At 43.7% G+C, this 27424-nt stretch overlaps 1 protein-coding gene and 1 non-coding gene across 2 annotated transcripts; one reads left to right on the top strand and one right to left on the bottom strand.

Moving 5' to 3' along the window:
* Window positions 1–20536: 20536 nt before the first annotated feature.
* LOC126547287 (uncharacterized) lies at window positions 20537–25592 on the bottom strand. The gene is made up of 3 exons (XM_050195254.3): window positions 25334–25592; window positions 24104–24222; window positions 20537–20728 (listed from the first exon to the last, which is right to left on the bottom strand). The coding sequence occupies exons 1-3, from the start codon at window positions 25455–25457 to the stop codon at window positions 20588–20590; spliced, it is 384 nt and encodes a 127-aa protein (XP_050051211.1). The 5' UTR covers window positions 25458–25592; the 3' UTR covers window positions 20537–20587.
* A 211-nt stretch (window positions 25593–25803) lies between these two features.
* Window positions 25804–25876, top strand: TRNAK-UUU (transfer RNA lysine (anticodon UUU)). The gene has a single exon. It is a non-coding gene; the product is annotated as a tRNA-Lys (tRNA).
* The last annotated feature ends 1548 nt before the right edge of the window (window positions 25877–27424 follow it).

Genomic DNA, 27424 nt, shown 5'->3' with positions numbered 1-27424 from the left:
AGGGGACCTTCCAGAAGTCCTTTCCTTTGAATCCTAAAACCTACGACATTCTACAAAGAAATGTTTCATTGTTTCAAGTTCACTGCAATAATAACCTTGAGAGGAAGGATCTAAACCCGACCTTTGTGAATAAAGATTAAGCATTGGTATTCCGCAACGCAGCCCAGCTGGTATAAGTGAAATGTGAAAATTTCTTGTGAAACACCATCTCCTTTGCTAATGGAATCAGATCAGTGTTGTTTATGACAGATGCTTTAGCATGTTTCTCATGAACGGGAAATTTTCTCAATCTTGTAGCCGTAATATATTTCGAAGGTGGTGGAACCCTAAGCACCGGGCCTTTAAGGGATGCCGCCGTTAGTGCATTCACTGACTCATTTAAAGCGAAGCCCGTCTGGCCTGGTATCCTTACCAAAATGACGAGGCGTAAGTGTTTGGAAATATATGAACGAAATTATTAGAGAACGTTAGAAAATTTGTCACTTTCAGAGTAGAAGAAACGGACAAGGAGTTGATCATTCTGACAGCTTAATAGTAGATGTGGAGCGTTGTCGTAGTGCTATAGAACGCCAGTAACTCTGCCTGGAATATGTGAAGTCGGGCATTCTATGCGAAAAAGACCAGTTTATTGATGGCAAAAAAGTTACCCCTCCTGCCTTCTCTTCACTGGCAGAAGCACCTGTGGCTATCTCTGTATTTATTTGGAGGATCTCGCGATGGTCTTCCAACAAGCCCTTTAGGTATCGAATAGGCATGAGTTTAGCATTGTTAGGAAATATATTATCAAATTCAACGATTATGGCAGGAGCCAGCATTGCGCTTACGCTATAAATGAAGAAGAGGGTGAAATTTGTAAGCAGGACCCCCACAGAAAAATACGCAACCGTTAAAATGGGGCCGGACATACATACAATAAGTCATCTGCAGAGTCTCTCTGCGCATTCCGAAAAGTCTAATGCTGACTCTTACCAATCCAAACGCACGTACTTCTTTAGATGCGATGTACTCAATGTGTGAACGTCAATTAAATTTTTATGTTTATACTATACGCTCAGGTATTTTAGCGAATCTATCTGCGGTAAAATTTCATGACTGTATATCACACATTCGGACAGGAAAAGTTCAGGAGTGCAATTTTGTTGACCCTGATAGTGACATGTGTAGTCCATTAAGCAACACTTCAATGTCATTCAAAGACGTCTGCCGAACTTATAGAGTGAATGTATGTCGTTTGAAGCAGAAAGTAATGCTGTCATCAGTGTATACGTACGGTCGCGATCAAAAAGATATATTGAAGCTCAGCTTCGCGACCTGGAATTGGTTTAATACATTGTATTGGTCAAACACGCGTGCGTGCGCGAGCGCTCTTGATTTTAGCCGAAATACCCAGGCTCGAAAAAAAAAAGAAAAACGCGGCACCTTTGGTTCCCAAACTTTTGATCGCGCCTGTACACCTGTACGTTGTGATGTGACGGTAAGTACGTTCTTCCTCCCCACAAGCATCATATGCACCTCACCGTTTGCGTCTCGTACTGTGCATGCGCCAAATTTGGTATTTGCATTTTGGCAACGCTTATTAACGGTCTAATTAATGCAAAACATACATTGCATGAGATGACAGGTTGTATAGGATGAAAATAAACACATTAGTATGCATTGAATTTAGCTGCGAATATTTAATAGCGTCACTAAAGCTTTGCTTTACATAAGTTCAACATGTGTGTTGTATCTGCATAATTTTTTTAGTTTCGCCGTTAGCGCTTGTCGTGGAAAATTTCCTCGAAGCCCCAATCACTCTGGCAGAATCAACAAGTTACCGAAAGTATCGCTCAAACAGCAACACGCGTACAGGAGAGCGTGAGCAGTGCGTTTTTGCACGACGACGCAGCGTCTGCAACGCTCAGTATATAGGCTGTGCTCGCTGACCATAATGTACAACTGAGTTGGCCACGCGTACACTCGAGTGAGCCAATTAGATAAATTTGGTGACTGGTGAGCCACGTGACTCTTCTTAAGGCAATACTCTGCGCGCTGCGTCGAATTCACGCAAGAGGCGTCGTCTGCTCTCGTCAACGCAGCGGCATGCACGATCGTGGAACTTCAAAACGATTCTGGGCTGAACCTTAGGTCGAACCGGTTCGGAACTGTTCCTCCCAAAAATTTCGGTGCGGGTTCGGTTCCACGGTGGCAAGAAGACAGCGGTTCGGTACGGTTCTGGTTCAGCTTAAGATAACGGTTCAGCTCCGGTTTGGAGTTAAGTGCCGGTTCGGTTCGACAACCTTATCACAGCGAATGATAAAATTACGCAGGTGGTTGATAGTGCTGCCGCCAAAGCAGCTACTGTGAACACCATTTAAACGCGCAAAGCCCGAACGGCATTTCAGATCAAGGAAAATTAGTACAACGTGTTTATTTCTGGCCATCGAGACTACATTCGTACAAAACACATTTGAGTAAAAATTAATCAATACATTAATTAGGTTTGCTAACTATACGCGGCGGAAGCCTTGCTACAATGTACCGTCAAAGCTACTATATTTGGGCCTTGTGTTGCTTCAAGCGCTTAATCAGAATTTTAAGGTATGAAACTCGGCACAGGAAAAATTGTACGTTGGCCATTGTGGGGTTAAAATACGTCTTTCATAATAAATAAAACAACATTATTGACCACGTTCCATAGGCTACTAATAATTTCAAGTGTTTTGTAGCACCACCATCGAATAAGTATGACGCTTTGTTTTGCAATGTAGCACGAAGCCACCAAACTGGCATTCAGTGAAGCGAAGCGCACATGCTCCAAGTAACACAAAATTGGCCAATCAAGCTGGGGTATAAGTTGTTTTCAAGAGTACACGTTATTTTGAATACACTGTATTCCTTTGCCAGTTAACCCCCTTTTCTGTATCGGGTATGTTTCCAGCCACATTCTTGGGGCATTGGGGCAGATAGTGCAGCCAAAATTGTTGGTCGTTCCCGAAGGTAGTACAGTGAAAAATGTGGGCCGATCCCGAAAGCAGTAAGGTAAAAAATGTGGGCCGATCTCGAAGTTTGTGACGTCTAAAAATGTAGGCCGATTCCGAAGGTAGTGCAGTTTTAAAATGTAGGCCGTTCCCGTGGGTATGTGCAGTATATAAATGCAAGCCAATCCCCAAGGTACAAATGTGGGCCGATCCAGAAGGCAGTGCAATCTAAAAATGCGTGTCGTTATACAGTCCAATCTAAAAATGTGGGCTGTTCTCGTGGATATGCGCCGTCTAAAAATGTAGCTGATCCCGAATGTGCCGTCTACAGAATGCGGGCCAATGTCGAAAGTAGTGCGGTGTAAAAATCTGGGCCGTTCCCTTGGGTACGTAGTCATTTTATATGGGCCAATACCAAAGACTGTGGCGTGAGAAAATGTGGGCTAATCCCGAAGGTTGTGAAGTAAAAAATGTGGGCTGCTACCGTAGGCATATGTGCAGTAATTTTAGGGGCTGATCCCGAAAATTGTGCAGTCTAAAAATGCGGGTCGATCCCCAAAGTTCGGTCAAAAATGTGGGCCATTCCCATGGACATGTTCAGTCATTTTATATTGGCCGATCCCGAAGGCAGTGTGGCATAAAAATGTAGGCAGTTCCCATGAGTATGTGCAGTCATTTTATGTGTGCCGATATCGAAGGCTGTGCAGTGTAAAATGTGGGCCGATCCAGAAGATAATGCAGTTTAAAATGTGGGTGGATCCCGATGGTAATGCAGTCCAAAAATGTGGGCCGTTCCCGTGAGTATGATCTAAAATGTAGGCTAATCCCGAAAGTAAAGAAGGTTAAACATGTGGGCTGTTCCAATGGGCATGTGCAGTTTAAAAATGTTGATCAATCCTGAATGTGTGTGTAGTGAATATTGTGGGCCGATCCTGAAGATTGTGAAGTCTAAAAATGCGTGCTCTTCCTGTGGGTGTGTGCAGTCTAATAATGTGGGCCGATCCCAAAGGTAATGCAGTCTAAAGTTGTGGGCTGTTATCGTGGGTATGTGTAGTCTAAATATCTGGGCCGATACCGAAGGTGTGCAGTAAAACCGCGGGCCGATCTCGAAGGTTGTGCACTCTAAAAATGTGGCCGATCCCGAAGGTAGTTTAGTAGAATGTGGGCCGATCTCGTGGGTATGTGCAGTCTAAAAATGTGGGCAGATCCTAAAGAAAGTGCAGTAAAAAAATTAGCGCCATAACGGGCGATCCAATGTGCAAAGCGACGATGTGCTCACGGCGAACCGTAAGAGTATGCTAGCAGTCTGACGCTCCTACTCTTCACGCGAGGCGTGACGCCACAGAGTGCCGTGCGCAGTGACTCCACCCCTTTCTCACGGCGAACTAGCTAAGGCAGACATTGTCTTTCATCGATGTCAACTAGACGTTCAATCGCCTTCCAACTTTCTTCTTTGAAAATCGTTTGCATTGAGTTCAGAAATAAGTACCAAAGACATACTAAGTGCCACACGTCAGCGAACATTGATGACATCCAGACTTTAGTGACGCCACCATTGCGGCCACTGTAGATTGAAATGCACAAGAGCGACGAAGTCTTATCCATTTAACTTGAAAAAGGAAGTGACAAGGAGCTATGCAGTCAGGATTTTTCTGCTCAGCGAGTGCAGAGCATGGTCATTTCTGTTGGAGATGCAAGAGGACACTTCATCACTTGGTAAGAGGGGGAGAGGTTAGGGGGGAGGCAGGATAAAATATTTGGGGGTGGACTTCCGCCCTTTAGAGCTTCCTCCAGTGACAAAGTGGATAAATTTATGGCGTTTATGAAAAGTGCAGCATACCTGAAGGTTGTTTCATTCAGGAATGCTGCAACACAACTGCTCTTGTAGACATTACACCTTCCTTTCTTTCCGCATATGGAAGTAACGCATTTGAAGACCTATGCCCACAAAGTGGAACATATTTCACAACAGTAGGTCAATGTCACTGTTGCTGAACATCCTGTCACACTGCACAAGAGCTCATAAGCGCACCATTTGCAGTGTGCACTTGCACGCACTGTAATTTAACGTACGAGCACTGGTGATGATGATCACCTGCTGAATTGTGCGACACTTTGTGTCTATCCCATGTTCGGTCGGTGGGCTTTGTGAACACTAAATGTGTGACTGTCATAAACGGGCCCATTTTTTTTTATTGCGATAGCAATTATATGGACATTCTGCAGGCGCATTTCCGCCGTCGCCGTGAAGTTTGTACAAAGTCCAAGTGCGATAACATCATGGCCCCGTGTCGTTTTCTAAGTGTGCGAGTGAAAGCGTGCGATGGTGAGCCGAGCATGGTGGCTCGATCTCGCGCGCGCTAGGGAGGAAGGCGGGGACGAAGCGCGCAGTCTTCCATCACGCGCAAGGAGGGGGAGCGGGGGAGTTGTATGCACGCTAGGACGAGGGGGTCATAGGCGTATTTACTGGGGGAAAGTGTGGAGGGGGGTGTAAAGTATGCCATTTGACCCCCCTCCCCCCACGCTTTTGAAAGCGGACACCTTCGGCATGCACGCTTGAAACCATACAGCAAACATACAGCATGTACCAGCAAAAATACAGCATGTACCATATACAAAACTATAGCTGAAGCTCAATTTTCGTTCTTAATAAAGTGGCCACGTAAATAATGCTTTTCTTTACTCCGTATACCCTGCTTGGGCAGCGAGCATTGCCTTTTGCGGCGCCTCGAAAACGCGCTGTATAGCGGACGACGCGCGGGATTTTCCACATACGCTTCGCGTTGCGCAGAAGGTCTGGCGCTGGGCGATTTCCGCCCCAACAAATGTCAGCTTGCGCTACTTGCATCATGTCCAGTTTTTAGGGGCAGGTATATCCGTATTTGAAAGCACAGTCAGCTTGCTATATTTAATCAGCGGGCGACGGGGATGTCCGCATAAAGTATTATAATCAGCCGCACCCTACGACTGGTGTGCCTTACGGCATGAAATCGTTGGATTATCAAATGCGGCAACTATTTTATCTCCGTGTAGTGATAGTCTACATAGCATTGCAGTCTCGGTATCTTATGAACATCAGAATTCTAATGAAACCTCTTACAGGTATAACTGTCGAATTTCCTTGTGTAATCCCTAATTATCGTAGATATGTTCGTGAAAATGGTTTTGACCGAACGTACAGAGTTACTTCAATACCATAGAACACTGACTTGAATTTTTTTATAAAGGCGTGGGTCACTTCTGTCGATTTAATTCCCAGGCTGTTTCTAAATAAGAGCAGTGCTAATACTTGTTTCACAGCAAGAGTGAAAAACGAAAGACATTTCATATTTTGAAGAAGTGAGGGTGACGTGTACAGAAAATTTGAACTCTGTATATATGTTGCTTATGTGCTCTGGAAACAGTTGCTGACTACTCGATTTCTCCCAATTTTTATGCGTTATACACAACATTAAATTATTTTCCCCCTGTATCTGCGGTAATCGATGCTGGGCACGGTGTTTATATTTATGTGAAGTACAAGCAATGATCTGAGTGACGAGCGATAAATGTTTATTCTTTGTAGGTTAAATACAGCCTTTGTAGAAAGTTACTCATCAAAGCATTCCAGGATGTCATACTGCCGCTAATCGACATGTTTCCCAGTCTCCTAAAACAACAGCACGAGATACGGACTTGAAATTTCATGAAAATACGAAGAATTTTGAGCGCAATGTGTTTCCAAACTTTCTCTTTCCTGCTCTAAATACAAGTGTTGCAAATAATTACTAAACCTTCGTTTTCCATGCGTTTCAGCGCATCATACGAGATTCGTAGTTTGTTCCTCCGGTGCCCTCAGTGAGCTAAACAAGGCATCTTGTTTATATCTGCGTAAAATTAGGGTCATGGTATGGCTAATGTGTAGACAATGTTCCAAATGGGTGAGTTAAATGCGCCTTTTCCAGTATAATAGGTATGCAAGATGTCCATAGCGTTACTAGTCGTCCTTTTACGAGCGGTGTAAAACTTGGCTGCGCTGGCAAATTACAGCTACAACTGAGGTCAAATTTTGCGAACATAGGGAAACAATACGCCAAGTTTCTCTGTGATGGAAATGCGTGCTGATTAAATATAGGTTTAAAAGAAAATTGTAGGCAAGTATATTCAAAAGTGTCACGCTGCGGTTATTATCTAGGTTTACCAACGTCCAAAGGGAACTCTGCGTTTCAGATATTTTATACTTTGAAGAAATAGGCAGCACTTTCTTTTTACTTTTTTCATGCGTGATACATTAGGTGCGGCTGGTGTCCTCACTGAACCGAAAGAGGCAGCTTCTTTATATTCGGTGACTGTAAGGACAAGGTAATGGGTGATGTGCAGGTAAAGTTCGATATAGAGGGTTAATTCGGGCTTTCGCAATGAATTACGTATTCAAGCACCCTAAAGTGTTATGAGCGTGTCTAACGAGTATGTCAGAATTGAGTCCGCTGCCCTGGCAGAACTATACAAGCTATCAAGACCAAATTTAACAAAAATTGTTGGAACGCTGTGGATACTCTTTGTGTGAAGTTAAATGCAGTTGCATCAAGCACGGCATTTGTAAGAATGTTTTATTCAAGTGTTAAAGCGCGTGATATGACATGTGATATATGATATGGCCGCTATCAGCTATGCTTCCCAGTGTGCCGGCATAGCTGAAGGTTACAACAGGTTTATATTTCGTAGAAAGTGGGGAGGGGTCATGGTAAGTGCAACATGCGGCAAATTTTTTCGTTCTCTTCCCAGTTAGAAGCTTTGCAAATAATTACTGAGCCGTCGTTGGTCCCCCGATTTTCATGCGTCATAAGACGATCCTATTGGTTTCAGCGATGTCCTCGGTGAAATAAATACGACACTTTGTTTATATTTGGCGAAAATAAAGAGCGCTTTATGGGTAATATGTAGGTAGACTTCTAAGACAGGGGACTAATTATGACATTTGCGCTAATTACCCGAGCGAGCGATGCGGAGCTTTATGAATGAGTTTTACGAACAAAGAAGAATTTATCCCGCTGCCCTGGGAGAACTGTGAACTCAACTGATATAAAATCTAGCGAAAATTAATTGAAGGGGGGGGAGGAGGAGGGCACCATGGTAAGTGTTAATAAATTACAGTAAATGTTATGTAATTACAAGAACCTCAAACTTTTATTGCAACTGTTCGAAAGATAAAGCTTAGCTGGAAAATGGGTTGTAATTCTCCAATGTCGCACACATCTGATGTCTTTTTTGTTGGGAATATTGCAAGTCAGTTATGTGGATTATATGTCGTTGTGTATACTATTACCTAAACTAACGATATATTTATGCTGTAGACTTAAACACCGATGACAATTCTTTAATTATTAAAATTGTTTGTAGCAAATGTTCCTTTTTTATGTGCGCTGTACTGCTGCTACTGGACGAGATTAGGGCCCTCTGTCAGGCACTCATTGCCTTTTATCCGGGCATCATCTTGAGATTTTGTACAGTTCTAAAAAAATAAATGTAAATTCAAATTATTTTTCTGGCATCCATGGTTCATCATGTGTAATTGATACATAGCTATATATCTGTCAAATATAAAACTAACTTATTGTAATAACAGCTGTGTCTTACCAGTACTCACGTACGGGGCAGAAACCTGGAGGCTTACGAAAAGGGTTCTACTTAAATTGAGGACGACGCAACGAGCTATGGAAAAAAGAATGATAGGTGTAACGTTAAGGGATAAGAAAAGAGCAAATTGGGTGAGGGAACAAACGCGAGTTAATGATATCTTAGTTGAAATCAAGAAAAAGAAATGGGCATGGGCAGGACACGTAATGAGGAGGGAAGATAACCGATGGTCATTAAGAGTTACGGAATGGATTCCAAGGGAAGGAAAGCGTAGCAGAGGGCGGCAGAAAGTTAGGTGGGCGGATGAGATTAAGAAGTTTGCAGGGACAACATGGCCACAATTAGTACGTGACCGGGGTAGTTGGAGAAGTATGGGAGAGGCCTTTGCCCTGCAGTGGGCATAACCAGGCTGATGATGATGGTGATGATGATGAATAGGAATTCGCAATCTATGTGTTTGCATTCTTCCAGTTTTCTGGGACCCTTGCAGTCGATACACACTTCGTATAAAGAGCCGCCAGTTTTCCAAGCATTATGTCTCCTCCATCTTTGATTAAATGTACTGTTATTCATAGTCCTGTTTCTGTCTGGTACGGCGAAATAAACGTGCGCTTCTTTAAGTGCATATATATATATATATATATATATATATATATATAGAGAGAGAGAGAGAGAGGTAAAATAATTTGCGGTTTGCCTCTCCCCACTCCAGAAGTAGTTGGTACACCACTGGAGGGGGTGGGCAGGTTAGCACGCATCTTCTACTCCAGCTGCGACGCTGAAGCGCAGCCGCCCATGTCCTATCTTGGAGGTAATCTGCGCTGGCGTCGAAGGCTAGCCGGCCGGATAAAGCTGACAGCTTCGTGTGCGTTGTTTTCACGCGCCTAGTTCGCATTGAAGCGCGAGGCAACATGAAGGAGAATTCGCTCGCCGCTGCTGCTGCGTTTCCGCAAGCCAGCATTTTGACTAGTGCCCACGGTTATTGAGCGAGATGTGTTCATGCTTGCCTGTGCGCGCGTGCCACCCTGCTTGTTAATTTAGTTAGGAAGCAAATGTTTGCAAAACTGCTATCCTTACTTCGCATAGCTGTCTAATAATTTGCTATCGCAATCGATGCTTCGCCTTTCGGGAGAAACTGCGACTTTACTGGGAAAGAAAAAAATATATAGTAGTAGTGATAGAAAAACACAGCCTCATTGGGATATGTAACAGCCCCAGAGTTAGTTGCCTCTATGTTCTTGGTGTTATACGGTATTGCCTAACTGTTAATGACAAATCATTGGTGTTTGCTGAAAACGCACTTCCAGCTTCCTGGTATTCGAATGCAATACAGCTGCAGCTGGGCACTGAACCTGTAACCTCTGGGTACTATATCGAAAAAAAAAGAATGTGCAGAAGTAGCTACACGAAGTACAACCACACTTGACTTTCTCTTGAAAGATGTATTGGCTTTCCAGAACGCACCTGTTATGTGGCCCTTCATTGCCTACAGTGTGTGCATTGAACTGTTTTTCATTCCAGAGGTAATTCAAGCATAAATGCATCAACTAGCAAAGAAAGCAAGATAAAATGCAATGTCTCAAACCAGGCCTAGCACTACCATGAGATAGATGTTAGTTTTGTGCCTAAACATAGACCTGTGCAGAACGGTGAATACCTTTTACTCAACAAGAGCATCCCTTTCATACAGCAAAATTTCAACCACCTGTGAGGTGCTTTCTACACCCGGCTGCCATTAATGCTAGTAACAGAGATGCACCATTTTGACCAATAAACCAAACACAAATAAGTAAAATGTCAGTTGTTCACCTAAAAAAGAGCTGTAACTGCAAGCATCTGCATAGGAGAGAGAGCAAAAAGCTTAATTTATTAAAGTGGTTAGGCTCTGAGAAGCCCTCAGCCTTGCTGACGAGTTCCACTGGAGCCGACTCAATGAAGCCCACCAGGCACCCTTAGTCTTCTGGTGTGGCGGCTTGAGTCAGCCACCTGGAGTTTGGGGGCAGAGGTAAGGGCAGCGGCACACAGGAGCCAGAGTACTTGTGACGGGTTAGGTATTCTTCGCAGTCTGCGCGATGTGCGGAGGGGTCATTGGGAAGGCCCCATACCAGATGGAATCGAACTGGTGTTGGTAAGGTGCTTGTTTGAACTTGTCGAATTGACACTGTTTTCCGTTTAATTTGACACTGATATTGAGAAAGGCCCTTCTTGGTATATGCATAAGAGGAGTTACAATAACTGTATGCTTGTCTGGTATGGCAATGCCAGGCACCTGGTTTAGTGTAAAAATTAAATTACGGGGTTTTACATGCCGAGATCACAATTTGATTATGAGGCACAGCGTAATGGGGGACTCCAAATTAATTTTGACCTGCCGAGTTTCTTTGAGGTACGCCTAAAACCATAGGCGGAAAATTTTCATTTTTCCGGGGGGGGCAACCAGCTTTCCTAACCCCCCACCACCACCACACACACACACACGGACAATATATATGTGTGTGTGTGTGTGTGTGTGTGTGTGTGTGTGTGTGTGTGTGTGTGTGTGTGTGTGTGTGTGTGTGTGTGTGTGTGTGTGTGTGTGTGTGTGTGTGTGTGTGTGTGTGTGTGTGTGTGTGTGTGTGTGTGTGTGTGTGTGTGTGTGTGTGTGTGTGTGTGTGTGTGTGTGTGTGTGTGTGTGTGTGTGTGTGTGTGTGTGTGTGTGTGTGTGTGTGTGTGTGTGTGTGTGTGTGTGTGTGTGTGTGTGTGTGTGTGTGTGTGTGTGTGTGTGTGTGTGTGTGTGTGTGTGTGTGTGTGTGTGTGTGTGTGTGTGTGTGTGTGTGTGTGTGTGTGTGTGTGTGTGTGTGTGTGTGTGTGTGTGTGTGTGTGTGTGTGTGTGTGTGTGTGTGTGTGTGTGTGTGTGTGTGTGTGTGTGTGTGTGTGTGTGTGTGTGTGTGTGTGTGTGTGTGTGTGTGTGTGTGTGTGTGTGTGTGTGTGTGTGTGTGTGTGTGTGTGTGTGTGTGTGTGTGTGTGTGTGTGTGTGTGTGTGTGTGTGTGTGTGTGTGTGTGTGTGTGTAAAATGCACTTTATGAAACTACGATGACCTCGAAGCACTGTTCACTGAAGTGACGACCTTATATGAGTATTGAACAAGACCTCATAGTAGGAGACAGTTCAATTTCAAGGCCCGAGTCCTCTCGCACCACCAAGAATATGGCGTCTCTCGGAGGTGTAATTTTCCTTCGTGTCATTGTCGTATACTTCGCTACCACTACTGCTGATTCGCCTTTCCGGCGAAACTGCAGCCTCTCTCTATCTTTTTTTTCTTTTTCTGTGAGTTCGAGTATAAGCGCTCTGCGCATGACTGCTGTTGATCCTGATTTCGAGTGAATCCGCCTTGGCCTCATTTCGGTTACTGAGTGAATTATACAGGGTGCCCCAACTACCATGTAGCAAGACTTAAATTAAGAGCAGTTGCGTTACTCGTAGAAAACCTAGTGCATATTGTTTCCAGTACAGTGGAGTGGCCGCCAGTAATTCTTTCGTTCCTTGAATTTATTTCGATAATTGAAATTAATGATCTAATTCGAGAAGTACTTCCCTAATTATCAAAGTGTCAATGAGGCATTTGTGGGGACCCCCGGGCACCTCCAAATGACATCTAACTGCTGTGTTTGCAACGACGTACTAATTGCGCGCAATTTTTTCCGACTGGCAAACAAACCTCACGAAATATGAAAAACACGACGTGACTGCGCTGGGGGGGGGGGGGGGGACAACCGCATCCATAAATCAGCGCCCTCAAATAACCTTATTGAAAGCAACTGCATTGTCTGTCGCATACCCGAAGAGACAGCGCATCCCCATTGATTATGGTACGGAAGGAGCACCAACAGCAGGTTTCGCGGCTTTGCAGCTATTCCTTCCTATCTACGTCACAGTTATTATCCATCTCTCAAGGCCGACCGGAGCCCTCCTCCCCCCCCGTAGTTGGCGCCTATGGCAAGATGGAAACCAAAAGAATTGTCAGCGCAGCATAAGGCACAAAGGTTGGACATCTCAAACATTTGGCCCGTTATCGTAGCGCGGGAGATCGATTTTTACAGCAAATCGTTACAGTAGATGAAACTTGGGTACATCATGGCGAACCAGAAAGTATGCGAGCATGGTTTGGAAACACTCATCATCACCAGAAGTTAAAAACTTTAAACGTCATCCATCAGCTGGTAAGATTACGCTAACCCTATTCTGGGACATGGAAGGTGTGGTAGCCGTTCATTTCATCCCAAGAGGCGAAGCTGTGAACAGTGAGAACTATTGTGATGTGTTGCGAACTAAACGGAAATCTGCAATCACATCCAAACGTCGTAGAAAACTGCGAAAAGGTGTCGTCCTGTAGCAAGATAACGCTCGGCCACATTCTGCCAAACGGACGGCTGAAACAATAATGGAATTGGGATTCAAATTGCTGGAACACACGTCATACAGTCTAGACCTGCCTCCATGCGATTTTCATATGTTTGGACCATTGAAGGAAGCGCTCAGGGGAAGATTTGCAACCGATGCAGAAGTCATTCATGCAGTGCAAAATTGGTTGCAGGTGATACCAAAAACTTTTTTTCCACGGGATCAAAAAAACTTGTGAAATAGTTGGGCAAAGTGCGTTGAAGTGCAGGGAGGTTACGTAGAAAAATAATGCATCTTGCAGTTTTCCATCATTAGAATAAATGTACCTTTTCTCAATAGTCCCTTTACTTTTTGACTTCCCCTCATATATACAGGGTGTTTAAGCGAACACTTTTAGATTTTTTTAAAGGTTGCCTGTGGCAGATAGCCCAATTCTAATTTATGAGCCGGTCTACTCGAAGCGGCGGACACCACTTGAAAAAAAAATTTGAAATGCATAATTGGCTAATTAACAAGAATTTACTAATTAACTTCCTAGCTAATTATCTTATGACCCATATTGCAATTTACAAATTCTAGCAGTGGACTTTGCAAGGCAGATCCACTTGGAACAAATTCACAGGACGACACCAGTTTCGATATGTAAATTCCCGAACTCTGCGGAGAAATGCATTGGCGTTCCAGTTACTTGTGTGCTTATTAGTCGATTTGCATATCGATTTTTTTGTCAAGTATTGTCAGCCGCTTCGAGTAGACCAGCTCATGAACTAGAATTTTTATATCTGCCACAGAGGGGCAACTTTTAAAAGTGCTCGCTGAAACACCCTGTATATATCATAAGAAGCCAACAATTAAACAATGACACCAAGGACAGCATAATGAAAATTACTTTTGCTTATTAATTGAATTAGAGAAATCATAAATTAATGCAAAGTGGATGAAAGAACTGACCGCAGGGGGGATACAAACACACGTCTTTGCCTTACGCGTGCGTGTGATGCTCTTGTCACCGCGGCGCCGTTTTTTTTTCTGGAATTTATGTTTATCTACTGGAACTCACATTTATGTTTATCTACTGGAACTCACTCTGGGTCAGTTGTATTTTCATCCACTTTCATTTTCCTTCATTTATCATTTCTTTAATTCAATTGATAAGCACAAGTAATTTCCTGTATGCTGTCATTGCTGTCGTTGTTTGTTGGCTTCTTACGATATGACTAACAAAAACCGGGCTCCTCGGATTCCTTTCTTCTCGTTCATTAATATATAAGAAAGTATTAGGGAAGTATAAAACAATCACAAAAATGAAGATTCTTACCGTATAAATCCGTGTAAGAGCCACACCCTTGTAAGGGGCCCAACCCTAACTTGACAGTTAATATTTGAAAACATCCAACCGAGCAGCAATCATGTTCGGTGGCCAAATGCGATTGCTTCTCGGTTGGATTCTTTCTTTTTTTAAATGTTGACTGTCAAGTTGAGGGTGCGGCCTTTACACTGGTGTGGCTCCGATGTGTATTTATACGTTAAGAATCTTCTTTAGTGTAATTTTCCTATACTTTGCTATCACAAATACAGTTTCGCCTTTCCGGCGAAGCTACAGCCTCTTTCTTGCGCTCTCTCTCTTTCTTTTTTACTACGAGTCCGCCAGCCACTGTTGCTCCGCGAGGCTGCAAATAGTTTGTACTTCAAACTTTTCCTGTTACCTAAATAAGGCGGTAACCACAAAAATAAAATTATATGAGCGTAAGTTTATAAATTTTCCCTCGTCTATTATAGCAGAACGGTGAAAGCCTTAATTCTTTATTGAACTGATATAAGATGCTTGCTTCGTTGCAGCTATTTACTGTCAAGTTTCACTTCAGTTGGCGTTGAAGTTTCACAAGTAAAACGGGCTCAGCGCGGACTTTTGAAGAGTGAAATACTCAGACTCCATACACTTTGTGCGTGTCTGTTGTACATCTCATCGTTTCCACCGATGAAAAAAAACTCTCCAAGAACAGCAGACGCTCCAGAGGTATCAAGTACGACGCCATTTTGAAAACGTCGCATGATGACAACTTTGTTTGCTTCTGTGATTGGCTAGCGGAGTAGCACAACGCTGCACGGTTCGTGTGCCTTGGTTGCCAACTGTTGTTTTTCAAGTTGTATCTTACTATAGTGATTCTGATGTCGAGTGAATCCGGCTTGGCCTCATTACAGTGAGTGAGTTACTTCGATATATTTATGACCTGTGCATGCAAGTGGCGATGTTTCCATCCCTAATAAATGCAAATTATTAAAAGCTTTAATTTTTTTCACGAGAGAGAGAGATAAAAGAGATGAGAAAGGCATGGAGGTTAACCGGAAGACAGATATCCAGTTTGCTACCCTGCACTGGGGAAGAGGAGACAGAAAGATCTTTAAAAAATGCACACACATGAAAGGAGTGGGAGGGGAAAGAAAAATTAGGAACACACACAGTAACGCAGTAGTGTCAGTCGTTCAAGCAGGTCGCTTGACCGGAGAAACCTCAGTAGCGCCTTCACCACCTTCTGGTGTGAAGGTCGCATCAGCTGGCACTCTGATTGTCTGTTCAGAAAATGGCGGGTCATTGAGGAGTGCCAACGCCGTCACGAGCAACTGTTTCTGGGAGCTGTAGCGAGGACAATGACAGAGGACATGTTGGATTGTTTTCTCGCTACTGCAACTATCACAGGTAGCATTGCCAGTCATTCTGATGCGGCAAGCAAATGCATTCGTGAAAGACACTCCTAGCCATATTCGGCAGAGAAAAGTTGTCTCAATTCGGGATAGTCCAGATGAAATGCGTAGTCGGAGGGATGGGTCCAGGCAGTACAGTTGAGTATGTCGGAAAGCTGGCGTGTTCCACATGGATCGTGTGGCATCACGTGCTAGTATGCAAAGCTTTGCTGCTGCGTCAGTTCTTGATGTGAAATGGGTTCCTTCACGGCGTCTTCATGAGCCCTCCTAGCAGCTTCATCGGCGTTTTCATTGCCCTTGATGCCACAGTGGCCTAGGAGCCACTGAAAAGTGATTTCATGTCCTTTCTCTGCTAGCTCGTGATATAGCTGCCTTATTTCTAGCACAAGTTGGTCTTGTGGTCCACAACGTAGAGCGGATAGCAAACAATGCAGGGCTGCCTTCGAGTCGATGAATATGCTCTATCCTCGAGGTAGGTCTTCATGGGTCATCTTTTTTCATGAGTCATTAGCATTGCCTATTGGAAAGAGAGCAATACTGAGACACATCATTCATGTGCATTTCACAAGTCGTTAAAAGACTCTGTCGAAGGGGTCACTGAAGCCTGGAGCTGTTTTTCAGGGCCAAGAAAGCATGCAAAGCAATTTGAAGTGAGGCGAACATACAGCAACATATTCATTCTCTAGGCATACACTATCCATACCATTAGAAATAATTTAGTTGGCTACCTCCTTTTCTTTAAAATCTTTAAAGAAATATAATATCAAGAAAGGGGCTGACAGATGGAATAGCACACTGTGGTATAAAGTTTGTAAATAGGGATAAGGTGCCTCAGAAAGGCTGGCCAAAGTTTCGATAGGAGGACCTATCTTCGTCATCCTCGGCATGTTAGTTTTAAACAGTTAGTGCAGTGACATCACGTGTGAATGTTGTCACTCGCGGCTGGTCTCTCCCTTTAAAACCAGCCACGAGCGACAACACCCGCACGTGACATCACTGCACTAACCATTTAAAACTAACATGCCGAGGATGACGAGGCCGCCTTTGACGAAGATAGGTCCTCCTATCGAAACGTTGGCCAGCCTTTCTGAGGCACCTTATCCCTCTTTACGAACTTAAATATAGTAAGCTTTGTCCTCTGTATATATCTAAATATATTGTCTGTACATAGTGTTCACAGCAGAAATTAAAAAAAGAAACTAACTGAAAAAATGTGGATGAGATAGCCGCTGCTGGTGCTTCTAATGCGCTTGTCCTCCTATTGTTGCAATTTGCAGAAATAAACTGAATATATGAATTAAATGCCATGCACGTTCGCGCTAACCATGATGTAATAAGCATTTAGCCATAATAAAATTTTTAAGAGGGCTTTGCCGGGCAAGGACTCACTCAAACCTATTAGCTGGGTCATAAGAGCCTGGGAAGCCTGAAGTTGCAGAGGGCGTGACTCAGCTCCATAGAGCACTTTTTTTTTGTTCGACGCCAGCCCAGTCTCCCAGGTACAGTCGAAGACATTTTCTGTGTACCGCTTCTAAGCGCTTAGATTGACTATCTGAGGGTGACATCAGATCAAATCAGATGAGATAGATGTAGGTTACAGGCTGCACTCACATTTTTTTGCAGCACTGAAGATAGCGCTGCTCAAGACAAGAGGGAAAAGGTAGACTCGCCTTGGACATTTGAAGATATGACGTGCAACTTAAGTGTACCACGATTGCAGTCAAAGAGCTGCATTCCATCTACAGAAGCCAAGTCACTTGTTCTGGAACATTTGAACACAACTTTCCTGAATCACCTCCAAGTATACACAGATGGCTCTGTCAAAGTAGACGAAGACCGCTGTGCAGCTGCATTCTATATTCCCTCTCTGAGATATGCGTGGTCTGGCTGTCTAGAATGTATAGCCTCGCCAACAGTTGTTGAAGGAGTGACTATATAGCTACTGCTTTGCACAAACTAAAGACTTTGCCTCCACAGAATGTGGTTCTCCTTACGAACTCTCTACTGTGGTCTACCATCCATCAAGTTCCTGCGCAAATCACTAGCCCTCGTGAAAGAACTCGGCAACAAAGGCTTCACAGTAACATTTCAGTTGATTCACCCCCACATTGGTATTGCTGGGAACGAAAAAATGATGCTCTTGCATATGCAGCGCTCTATCATCCTACCAAAGTCAAGGCCCCAAACAGTAATAAAGTTTAAAAAATCTGACATTCGAAATCACTTTGGATCACTTTGGGTTCCACCAAATATGCCCTGCGTAACCAAGAGATTTCATAGAGAGGCCTCACTTTTATATCAAATAAGGACAGGATTAAGACAGAGCATATCAATTCTCCGAACTGTACGGAATGCGACAAGACAGGAGAAAACACTTTCTGTGGTCGTGCCCAAAATTCCAAGATGAAGGGCGTGCTCTCTTAGGAAATATGCACGGACCTTCCACATACGTGCCTGCAGCACCTCGTGTTCCCCAAAGGAACCGTTATAGCCCACAAAGAAACTTCGTCTCCTTATCGCATCTTCAAGGGAGATTGGTTTGATGGACGTGTTGTGAAACACCGCAGTGATAATAAAAGAGGCGCTTGGGCGGAGAAATTGCCGGCCTTGATCACCAGGCTAAACCTGCCTGTTGATACAGCTCGCGACCACCATCATAATAAAATTTTAAGTGAAAAGGTAGAGGCAACTCAAAAGAAACCTCAAATTATGTGGGTAACAGAACTCTGGTAATGACACTTTAGGGGGGGGGGGGATCTGTCCTCCTCAAAAAACTTTGAAGGGGGCTCGTGCCCTGGAGCCCCCCCATAGTCAGTGCCTATGCCTAAAATGAGATACATGAGTGTTAATGTATTTTGCCCCCATCAAAATGAAGCTGCTGCAGCTAAGATCAAACTCGCAACCTAGAGCTTAGCAGCTCAATGCCATAGCCACTAAGGTACTGTGGCAGGTATTTGATGTAATGCACGAGTGAGCTGGTTAGCTCTTTTATAGTCATAGCACCCATTTTCTGGGACGCTTAGGGAATTTCAATGGCTGACTATTTCTATAAAGGCCAGCAAATCAATGTCAACTGCTACTTAAGCCTTTCCGAAAAGCTGAAAGCCACCATTGGAAAGAAGTGTCTTAGAAAACTTGAGTGTCTTGTCATTTTGCTCACGACAAGGTGCGCTGCCACACAGCAGGCTATCCCACGGAAGCAATCAAAGCTTATGGATTTGAACTGTTACGACACCCACCTTATATGCCTGAACTTGCACCATCAGACTAGGTCTGTTTTCAGCGATGAAGATAAGCCTGAAAATAATGTATTTGCTAATGGACGATGCAATCAAGTCCAGTTTAGATTAAAGGTGCAACAACCAGGAGGCACAACTCCAATTGGTGAAACTGGAACAGAGGCGAGACCGCTACTGGCTACAGACACCCAGGACCTGCTGGAATGGTCTCGTTACAGCATCCAGATCATGACAAAATTCACTACACATACAACTTTAACCAATCTTGGACAACTGCATCTGATTTGGCCGCAGCAAATTTTCATCGAACCCTCATAGTCACCATAATGGCATAAAATGAGTTTCCTGCCATATATTTTACAAGAAAACCAAATATTGTGCTGCAAATCAAAGATTAATGAAGCTTTTCTTATTTCATCACTACAATGAAGGAAATGACAATATCAAATGCTCTATCAGGTGTCCTCTGAACTAATTTTGTTGTAAGTAAAATTACTGGGTTTCCTTGAATTACAAGTTCTAGACATGGCATTCGTTTTCCACACGGACTTGCCAGAAACTCTACTCACTGGCCCAAATGATGTCAAAAGTGTTTTTTTTTTTTTTAAGAATCAGGACTGGCTGCAGACACCCTGGACTTGCTGGAAGTTTTCATTCTAGCATCCAGTAGATGACAACATTCACTACACATGCAACCATTCAAACTGGATGCCAAAGACCTGTGGCAAGTTTTTGTGCTCTTGTTGGGTTTTTTCAAGGCTTCTTACGCTCACTGTGCATTTGCACACCACTTTCGATGTGTCATCCACATTAAACTTGTCAGCATAGTATACATTTCCACTTGCATACAGAGGTATGTTCAATTAGTGCCGTCTTCTCCACTGAAGTCTGCCTTTTGCTGCAGCTGTTTGGATAGAATGGTGAAGTCTCAAACTCAGAAGTGAGGGCTGCACTCTGACTGCCTTGATGACTGAACGAGTTTTCAGTACTCATCATCTGTGCAAGTCAATACCACAGTTTCTACACACAGTGGTAGTCAGTGAGAGTCCTTTCCTGAAGGCCTTGTTGGTTGGATGTCGTTTTGAAACTGCAGATCAGGAGTGTCGCAGTCACTATTTGGCATCATAAAGTTGGTGGCAGCTCTGGGGAGCGCGCCAAAACCTCCCTCCATTGCATTACGAAGCACAACTAGCAGAAAACAGATAGGATGAAGCCAGGCGAGTGCTCGATTCACATGTGCGAAACTGCCTGGGGCTGCCAATGACTTTTGGCCTACACAGCTACTATTATGGTTACGTAGGTTTATCAGTGAGCTGCCAGCGGACTTCTAAATTGAAGAAACCTATTAAGGCATCCAGTGACATGCATTAAGAAGCAGTGGCACACTATACAATTATTAATTACATTACATGTTTTCTGTTCTCACACCAACATTCTATGGGTACGGCTTCAAGCCAATGCTCTTATATGGGAAATGGCAACACTTGTATTCAGTAAGTGAGGCTACACACATCTTGTGTAAACAGAAAATGCATTCTTGCAGTGCTTTCATTGGCTACTCAACTTACTAGAAAAACAATGCAACATTTTCTTTTTAAGTATATGTACATTAGTTAAGCACTGATATGCAGCAGGGCATGCACAATGAAATAACACATTCTTTATTCTCAGCTACAGAAGTATCTAACATTATCGAACCTTCTTTAATAAATTTGCAATGGGATACTTTTTCAGAAGTGAATTAGCTTGCTGCGTAGACAACTGCGATGCCTTTAGCCCTGGAGTCAAGATTCCTAGCGAGCCAATAGCCTTGTACTCTGCATTACGTTTCTGAAAGAGTAAAAAGTGCATACAGATCCCATCAAACACTTCATATAATTAAGACACAGGTAACATGTCCTGAAGCATACTAACAATAACCTGTGTCACTTTTCACAGGGGCCATTCATGGTCCATTAACACAATTTACTAATGCGAGACATTGGGCATGCACATAATATCACAGTTGTAAATGTGCACCTGATGCCTTGATCGCATAGACTGAAATAGTGGGTGGTGCATCATGCTATACGCCAAGGATCCTAAAAATTGAATGTGACACCCATGAGCAAGACCTAGTGTGGCCCTTACAGAATCTACAGGGTTTTTCAGCTAACTTTAGCCAGAGTTTAAAAATATACCGATGCACTCTAAGGTGACGCGACCAAATGCAGGTTGTTCACTTTTGTATGTAGTGTGTCACGCTATTTCTTGTATTTTGCTTAATTAGATAATTAGTCAATATTAATTAACCAACTTCTGAAGCAACAAAGCTAGGAAAAATTCTGATTAGAAAGTTTCAGACCGGTTTGCAAAGTGCCCGAATAAACAGTTTCTTCCTATCTATTAAGTACTAGCATTTTTCAGCTTATTGCAGATGCCTGCAAAATACAAAAGAACACCACATGACATGCCTGCTTGCGCGTCATGATTGCACTGCTCCCAAGTGTTTTGCACACAAACAAAAACAGCATTTGGCAGGGTGTACTGCTGCTGCATCTGCTTATCGCTATCATGAACTGCCGTGAGGGAAGTACATCACTGGCATAAATCGCACAGCCAATGCCTTCGTCACTGCCCTGTCGCCTTTTAAGCGGCAGCATGCCCTGCTAGATTCTTTGTCGTTTGTACACGGACAGTTAGAGAGCACTGCGACCACAGCGCGCAAGCGGGTATGTCAAGTGGTATTTTTTTTGTATTTCGCGGGCATCTGCAGTAAGCTGAAAAACACTAATACTTAATAGACAGAAAGTTAGAAACTGTCTAATTGGACGTTTTGCAAAGTGCTCTACAACTTTCTAATTGGAATTTTTTGACTAACATTGTTGCTTCAGAAGTGGTTAATGATTCTTGACTAATTATCTAATTCAGCAAAATACAAAAATTAGCGCGACACACTACATACAAAAGTGAGCAACATGCATTTGGTCGCGCCAGCTTAGAGTGCATCGGCATATTTTTAAACTCTGGCTAAAGTTAGCTGAAACACCCTGTATAGCCCTATCACACCTGCAATTAGCCATTAGAGCCATTAGACTCGGAAAGCATAATTGGCTCCTTTATGGGAGCTTGCAGATTTAAATGGTCTTTGATTTCTATGGCATTTAAAAGTGTGCCCATGACGGTGCTATTTCCATCAAAGGACATGCTGCTTACACACTGCAATAGCAAGTGCAAAAAAGTACAATAAACACAAAATAAGTCATGTGTTTTATAAACAATGCTGTTAAATTTCCAGGAGAGGTTTTGTTCAATTTGGGCATCTGGACATGAGAGAACTCAATGCTTGCACTTTAGGACTTTTCTGCACTAGTAATTAACAGCACTCATTATTTTGGACTGAAGCGTTGGAATCCTGAGTTATCATAATCAACAAAAGAATTATATGGCAAATACTTTCATCATTAATAATATAATTGGCCACACCAACATTACGAAACAAAATCATGGCAAGGAAATACAAAAAATATGCATTTTTAATAGTAGCACTGTTATGGCAGCCACCACCAAGGACATGAAGTGCACATTTGCACTTTGTTTCACCTAGACATTGAACTGAACGCTCAAGTGACACTAAGTAACACAGCACAGAAGCCAGATTTATGCAAAAACCACAGGCTCTTTCTTTGTGCAAGTCACAAAGTATGTTAAAATTCAAGCTGTTCACTGCTTGGTCTAACTTTAGCCGAGACTGCTTCTAATAGTTGCTGCAGCAGCTTATAACGGAAGCACAAAGTAATGAATGATGGTGATGCACTTCCAAACCTCAAATGCTTGACAAAGCGATTCACATAGCAACAAAACAACTGTAAAGTCAGGATTAGGACGCCTTCCTTCACTTCATCTCCTATTTGCAACAGCCATCAACAACTTGCCAAGCTCAATCTTTCGGAACCACCACTGCGGCAGCAACACGGCAAACATGAACACACTAAAACTGTTTTCCACCGCAGTCTTATTGTCCACTGCTGATCGGCTGATTCTATTGATAACACAGAGAGAGTGCCTCTCGGGCCAATGATGAATTATGTAAAGTAATACACTGAAATAGGATTCCTGCAGTAATATGGGGCTGTTGACCATTTCTGTTCTTTTTTGGGAGGAGGCAACTTTTGTAGTGCTTTCAATTAAGGTGATTTCTATGGCCCTGTTTGCACTTTCTTTATGCAGGATTCCCAGGCCACAATTTTGTAGCGATGCCTTTTCCCGATGCCAAAAGTTGCAACCCTGTTGTCATAACAACACAAGAAATTTGGGGTTTGATATGGTGCCATCATGAGCTGTACACAACCACCGTATGTACTACCCATGCAACCCAGTAAATGCTATTAAAATCTGGCAGCAATCATACCAAAACAGTAATGTGACTCCTGCACTAAGCTGTTACATTAGACATGTAAAAGCACGATAACATCATTATTTTAACAATAACTGACGATGTGTATGACCAGAAATGATATGTTACTTTAATGAGCCCATACTTAGCTTGGAGTTTATAAATTTCTGGAGCATAACTGTTTATTTTTTATTTATTTCCTGTGTTATACTGTCCAAGAATTATGACCTTTTTTGATTAAAGCAAAATTTCTGAATATAAATTTGTCATGTGTTCTCTAAGTTTTAACCAAGAATGATGAACACTAAACATACGTCATACCACTGCAACACATGTGCTTTTCATCTTCCCTGGAGTTCTTTAATCTAACAACTTCTGCTTACCACATTAGCACAGCCAAATAAGTAATGTTCAATCTCCTGGACTTTTCTCTGTCACCTTTGCTCAGGCAAGCAAATGCAATTTTTTAAATAGGTTCACTTTAGATACAACATATTTATAACCAATGCTTCATTAGCTACAGCCCAGACTTTTGCAGCTTGCAAAATATTAATAATCAGGATGGAGCCGCTTGTAACAAGCAGCAGAGCAGATGCTCACTAGTTTATGCCTAATGCTCAATTGCTGTTGACAACACCATCCCTCACATTAGCAAAACTCAGCACAATCAACTGCGAGGCACAGCAATGTTCACCTGTTCAACATGGGCACATGAGAAGAAGAGAATCTAATGACGAAGTAATGTCTACATTGTGCTCAGTGACCAAAACAGCAAAATAGAGAAGCAAGACTACTGCAAAAGTTTGAATACGGTACAAGCATTTACGTACCAAGAATTTGTTGAAGCAGCCTTCAAATGCTGTGACTTCCTTAGTACAGTTATTGGAATCATAGTTTTTTTCAGCCAAGCAGGAGAACAAGGTCATCATCTCTGGTAAACAGGCGACATCTGTAATTGTAGCAAAATTCATGTTTTAATTATAGGCTACACTTGAGATCAGCATTAATTTCTTCCAAATAGGTCCCGCCATGCAGCTAAGCACAAAATGAAGGTAGCAACGTTTTTAATGCATCATTTTTGTTTAAGTACAGAGCTCACAAAAGTTCAAAGCCAGGACAATGGGTGGACGGGTGCATACTACTTCCACGTTTTCTAAGATAAATAAATTAATAAAAACACAATAGAAGGGGGGGGGGGGGGGGGGAGCCACAGGTGTAGGGAGAGCAAACTGCAGGCACAAAGGTGTGCATTAAGCAGCATGGAAACACTGCCCTTTAACAATCCTTCATGCTGCTTAACAAGAAGCAAACTATACAAAGGTCACACGGTGCACTTTCGATCGCGATTGGGCTCAATGGCAATCAAAAGTACCCCGGCTGACTGGGAATTTCATTGAGAGTTTAGTCATTCATTTTGGTACTGAATCAGTAACTATAGCAGTGACCTGCCTATATCTTCACCATTAAAGAGTCTTTACAACCAACTCGTCAGCGCTGAAATCTCCGCAAAGTAATCACATTTATCGGTCTTTTTCGTACGATAGCATAGTTGACGTCGATGCTACCCTTGCCTGTCCAGTATTGGCGAAACACGGCGGTCATCTACGATTTCTGCACGAAGGAAGGCACAGCTAGAGGAGTGGCGTTGTTCCTCTGCTGGGCCCCTGCTGCAACCTCTGTTCCGCTTTACTCACCGCAAACAAACAACGTAAAGGTCAGTAGCAAAGAGGCTCCGCCGACAGCTGAGGTACTCCCGCCAGACACGCTAAACTTGCTTTCTTGAGTGGTGCAGACCGTAGACAGCGGCTCTGCATTTACACTGGAAGGACTAGGAATATATGGACACGAACTATGCTAACACGAACTAGAACGCGACGTACAATCTTCGTGCGAAGCACTAAACGGCGGCAGCGTTAAACTCGTCACAAGTTGGCGGCGGCCACTGAAGAGATGCACTAATTGCACTAGGATCGAAAGTACCAGAAACAAAACGTAGAATGGCTTAACGACATGATACTTCAGTGCTGATTACTAGATAAATCGGTACTTGCAAAACATACCGTTCTGGCGACCTTTCTTTCCAGAGATCCTGTCTTTCAGTTGCATGGGCAAGAGCTGCCGGAACGGGACCGGTGGCTCGGCAGGTCGCCGGCCGTTTCCGTACAACGGCTCTGTCGTTCGCATTCTATTTACACAGACACACGATGACACGTTATAAGAATTAGACAATACAAGAAGCAAATGAAAGCGTTACGTTCGCTCACATGGAGCACTCATAGCGCCGAACAGCGGAACACATGGAGGAAGGATGCGACAGCACGGTTTCCGTTCAGTGTTGCTAGGCACACACGAATAATGTCATTTAAAACAATTTGAACTGCTTGTTATACTGCTGTAAGCTCGTAAAGCTTCAACACAGACCTAAATTTTGAATATACTTGCTAAAACGTTACTGTTGCAAATACTTTTTTTTTTTTGTGCAACAATGGCATTTTAGTCTTAATATTATTATATGACCCACATCGGCGTCGCCCGGATAGCTCAGTCGGTAGAGCGTTAGGCTTTTAACCTAACGGTCCGGGGTTCGAGTCCCCGTTCGGGCGCATTTTTTTTTCAAACTGAAGCAGCATTATTGCAGCTAACAGCAGTTGCGGCTAACAGAGGCCGTTTTGACAGGATCGACGGAATGGATGCCGAGGGATACGAACTTATTTTGCCTACGCTGCCATCAGGTCGTACACTCTAAGAACAGTTTACACCCTTTGGCGTGCCTCATCTGCCACACAACGATAATCGTCATCTGCCTTGATGCGTTTCCTTTCTTTAACGCTGCGAGCCCGGAACTTTCCAGTAACGAACGGCACGCGCGTTATCAGCATAAAACAGTTTACACCCTTTGGAGTGCCTCTCCTGATAACGCGCGTGCCGTTCGTTACTGGAAAGTTCCGGGCTCGCAGCGTTAAAGAAAGGAAACGCATCAAGGCAGATGACGATTATCGTTGTGTGGCAGAAGGGGCACGCCAAAGGGTGTAAACTGTTCTTAGAGTGTATAGTGTTTTGAATACTTTATTTTTGCACGCGGATGTCCGGTCGAAGTCTTACCGAGTTGAACATTTCCGGGACACGTTGGCGCATCTTGGGTTGCTCCCTGAAATTACAGCGTTGGGAGCATATCAGATGAGCCACGTATGGGCTGTGACATTCACTTTAAGAACAGTTTACACCTTTTGGCGTGCCCCTTCTGCCACACAACGATAATCGTCATCTGCCTTGATGCGTTTCCTTTCTTTATCGCTGCGAGCCCGGAACTTTCCAGTAAAGAACGGCACGCGCGTTATCAGCATCGAACAGTTTACACCCTTTGGAGTGCCCCTTCTGATAACGCGCGTGCCGTTCGTTACCGGAAAGTTCCGGGCTCGCAGCGATAAAGAAAGGAAACGCATCAAGGCAGATGACGATTATTGTTGTGTGGCAGAAGGGGCACGCCAAAGGGTGTAATCTGTTCTTAGAGTGTTCAAGAGCACGGAAGGGATGAAGAAAGCTTTGGCATGTAGTGAAATGAAGGTGAAGGGCCAACATTGTTTGGTTATCGATCCGACAAACCAGGACGTGCGTCTGAAGCTTCACTGGCTTCTTTTCAATGTGGCCGACGATGATGTGCGTGTAGCGCTTGCTCCCTTCGGAAAGGTGACCGGGGTCTCGAAGGAAAAGTGGAGAGTTCAAGGGATCCAAGACAAGGGGTCGATGACGCGCCTGGTGCGCCTCGAACTCCATAGCGGCATTAAGGTAGATGACCTTCCTCACCAGCTCCGCGTCACCGGTGACATGGCCCTTCTAGTCACGCCTGGAAGAGCGCCACTGTGCCTGCGGTGTCACAGTAAGGGCCATATCAGACGAGAATGCATAGTTCCTCGCTGCACGCACTGCCGTCGTTTTTGACACGAAGCATCTGAATGAGTGAAGACGTACGTACGCAAGTGTTGCGGGGCCGGTTGGAGGAAAAGACACCGCGGAACTCGCCATGGACGAGGCTGACGCTGAAGAAGCCGCAAGCGAAGCAACTTCGAAGCTCGAGGGACTTGATGCGGCAACGTTAACCCCGCCCCACATGCTCCAAGACGCAAGTGTTAACAAGGAAAGCCGAAAGATGA

This window comes from Dermacentor andersoni, chromosome 1, assembly GCF_023375885.2.
Source record: "Dermacentor andersoni chromosome 1, qqDerAnde1_hic_scaffold, whole genome shotgun sequence".
NCBI lineage: Eukaryota > Metazoa > Arthropoda > Arachnida > Ixodida > Ixodidae > Dermacentor > Dermacentor andersoni.
The sequence above is the reverse complement of the archived record's forward strand: the minus strand, read 5'-3'. Positions and strand labels throughout refer to the sequence as shown.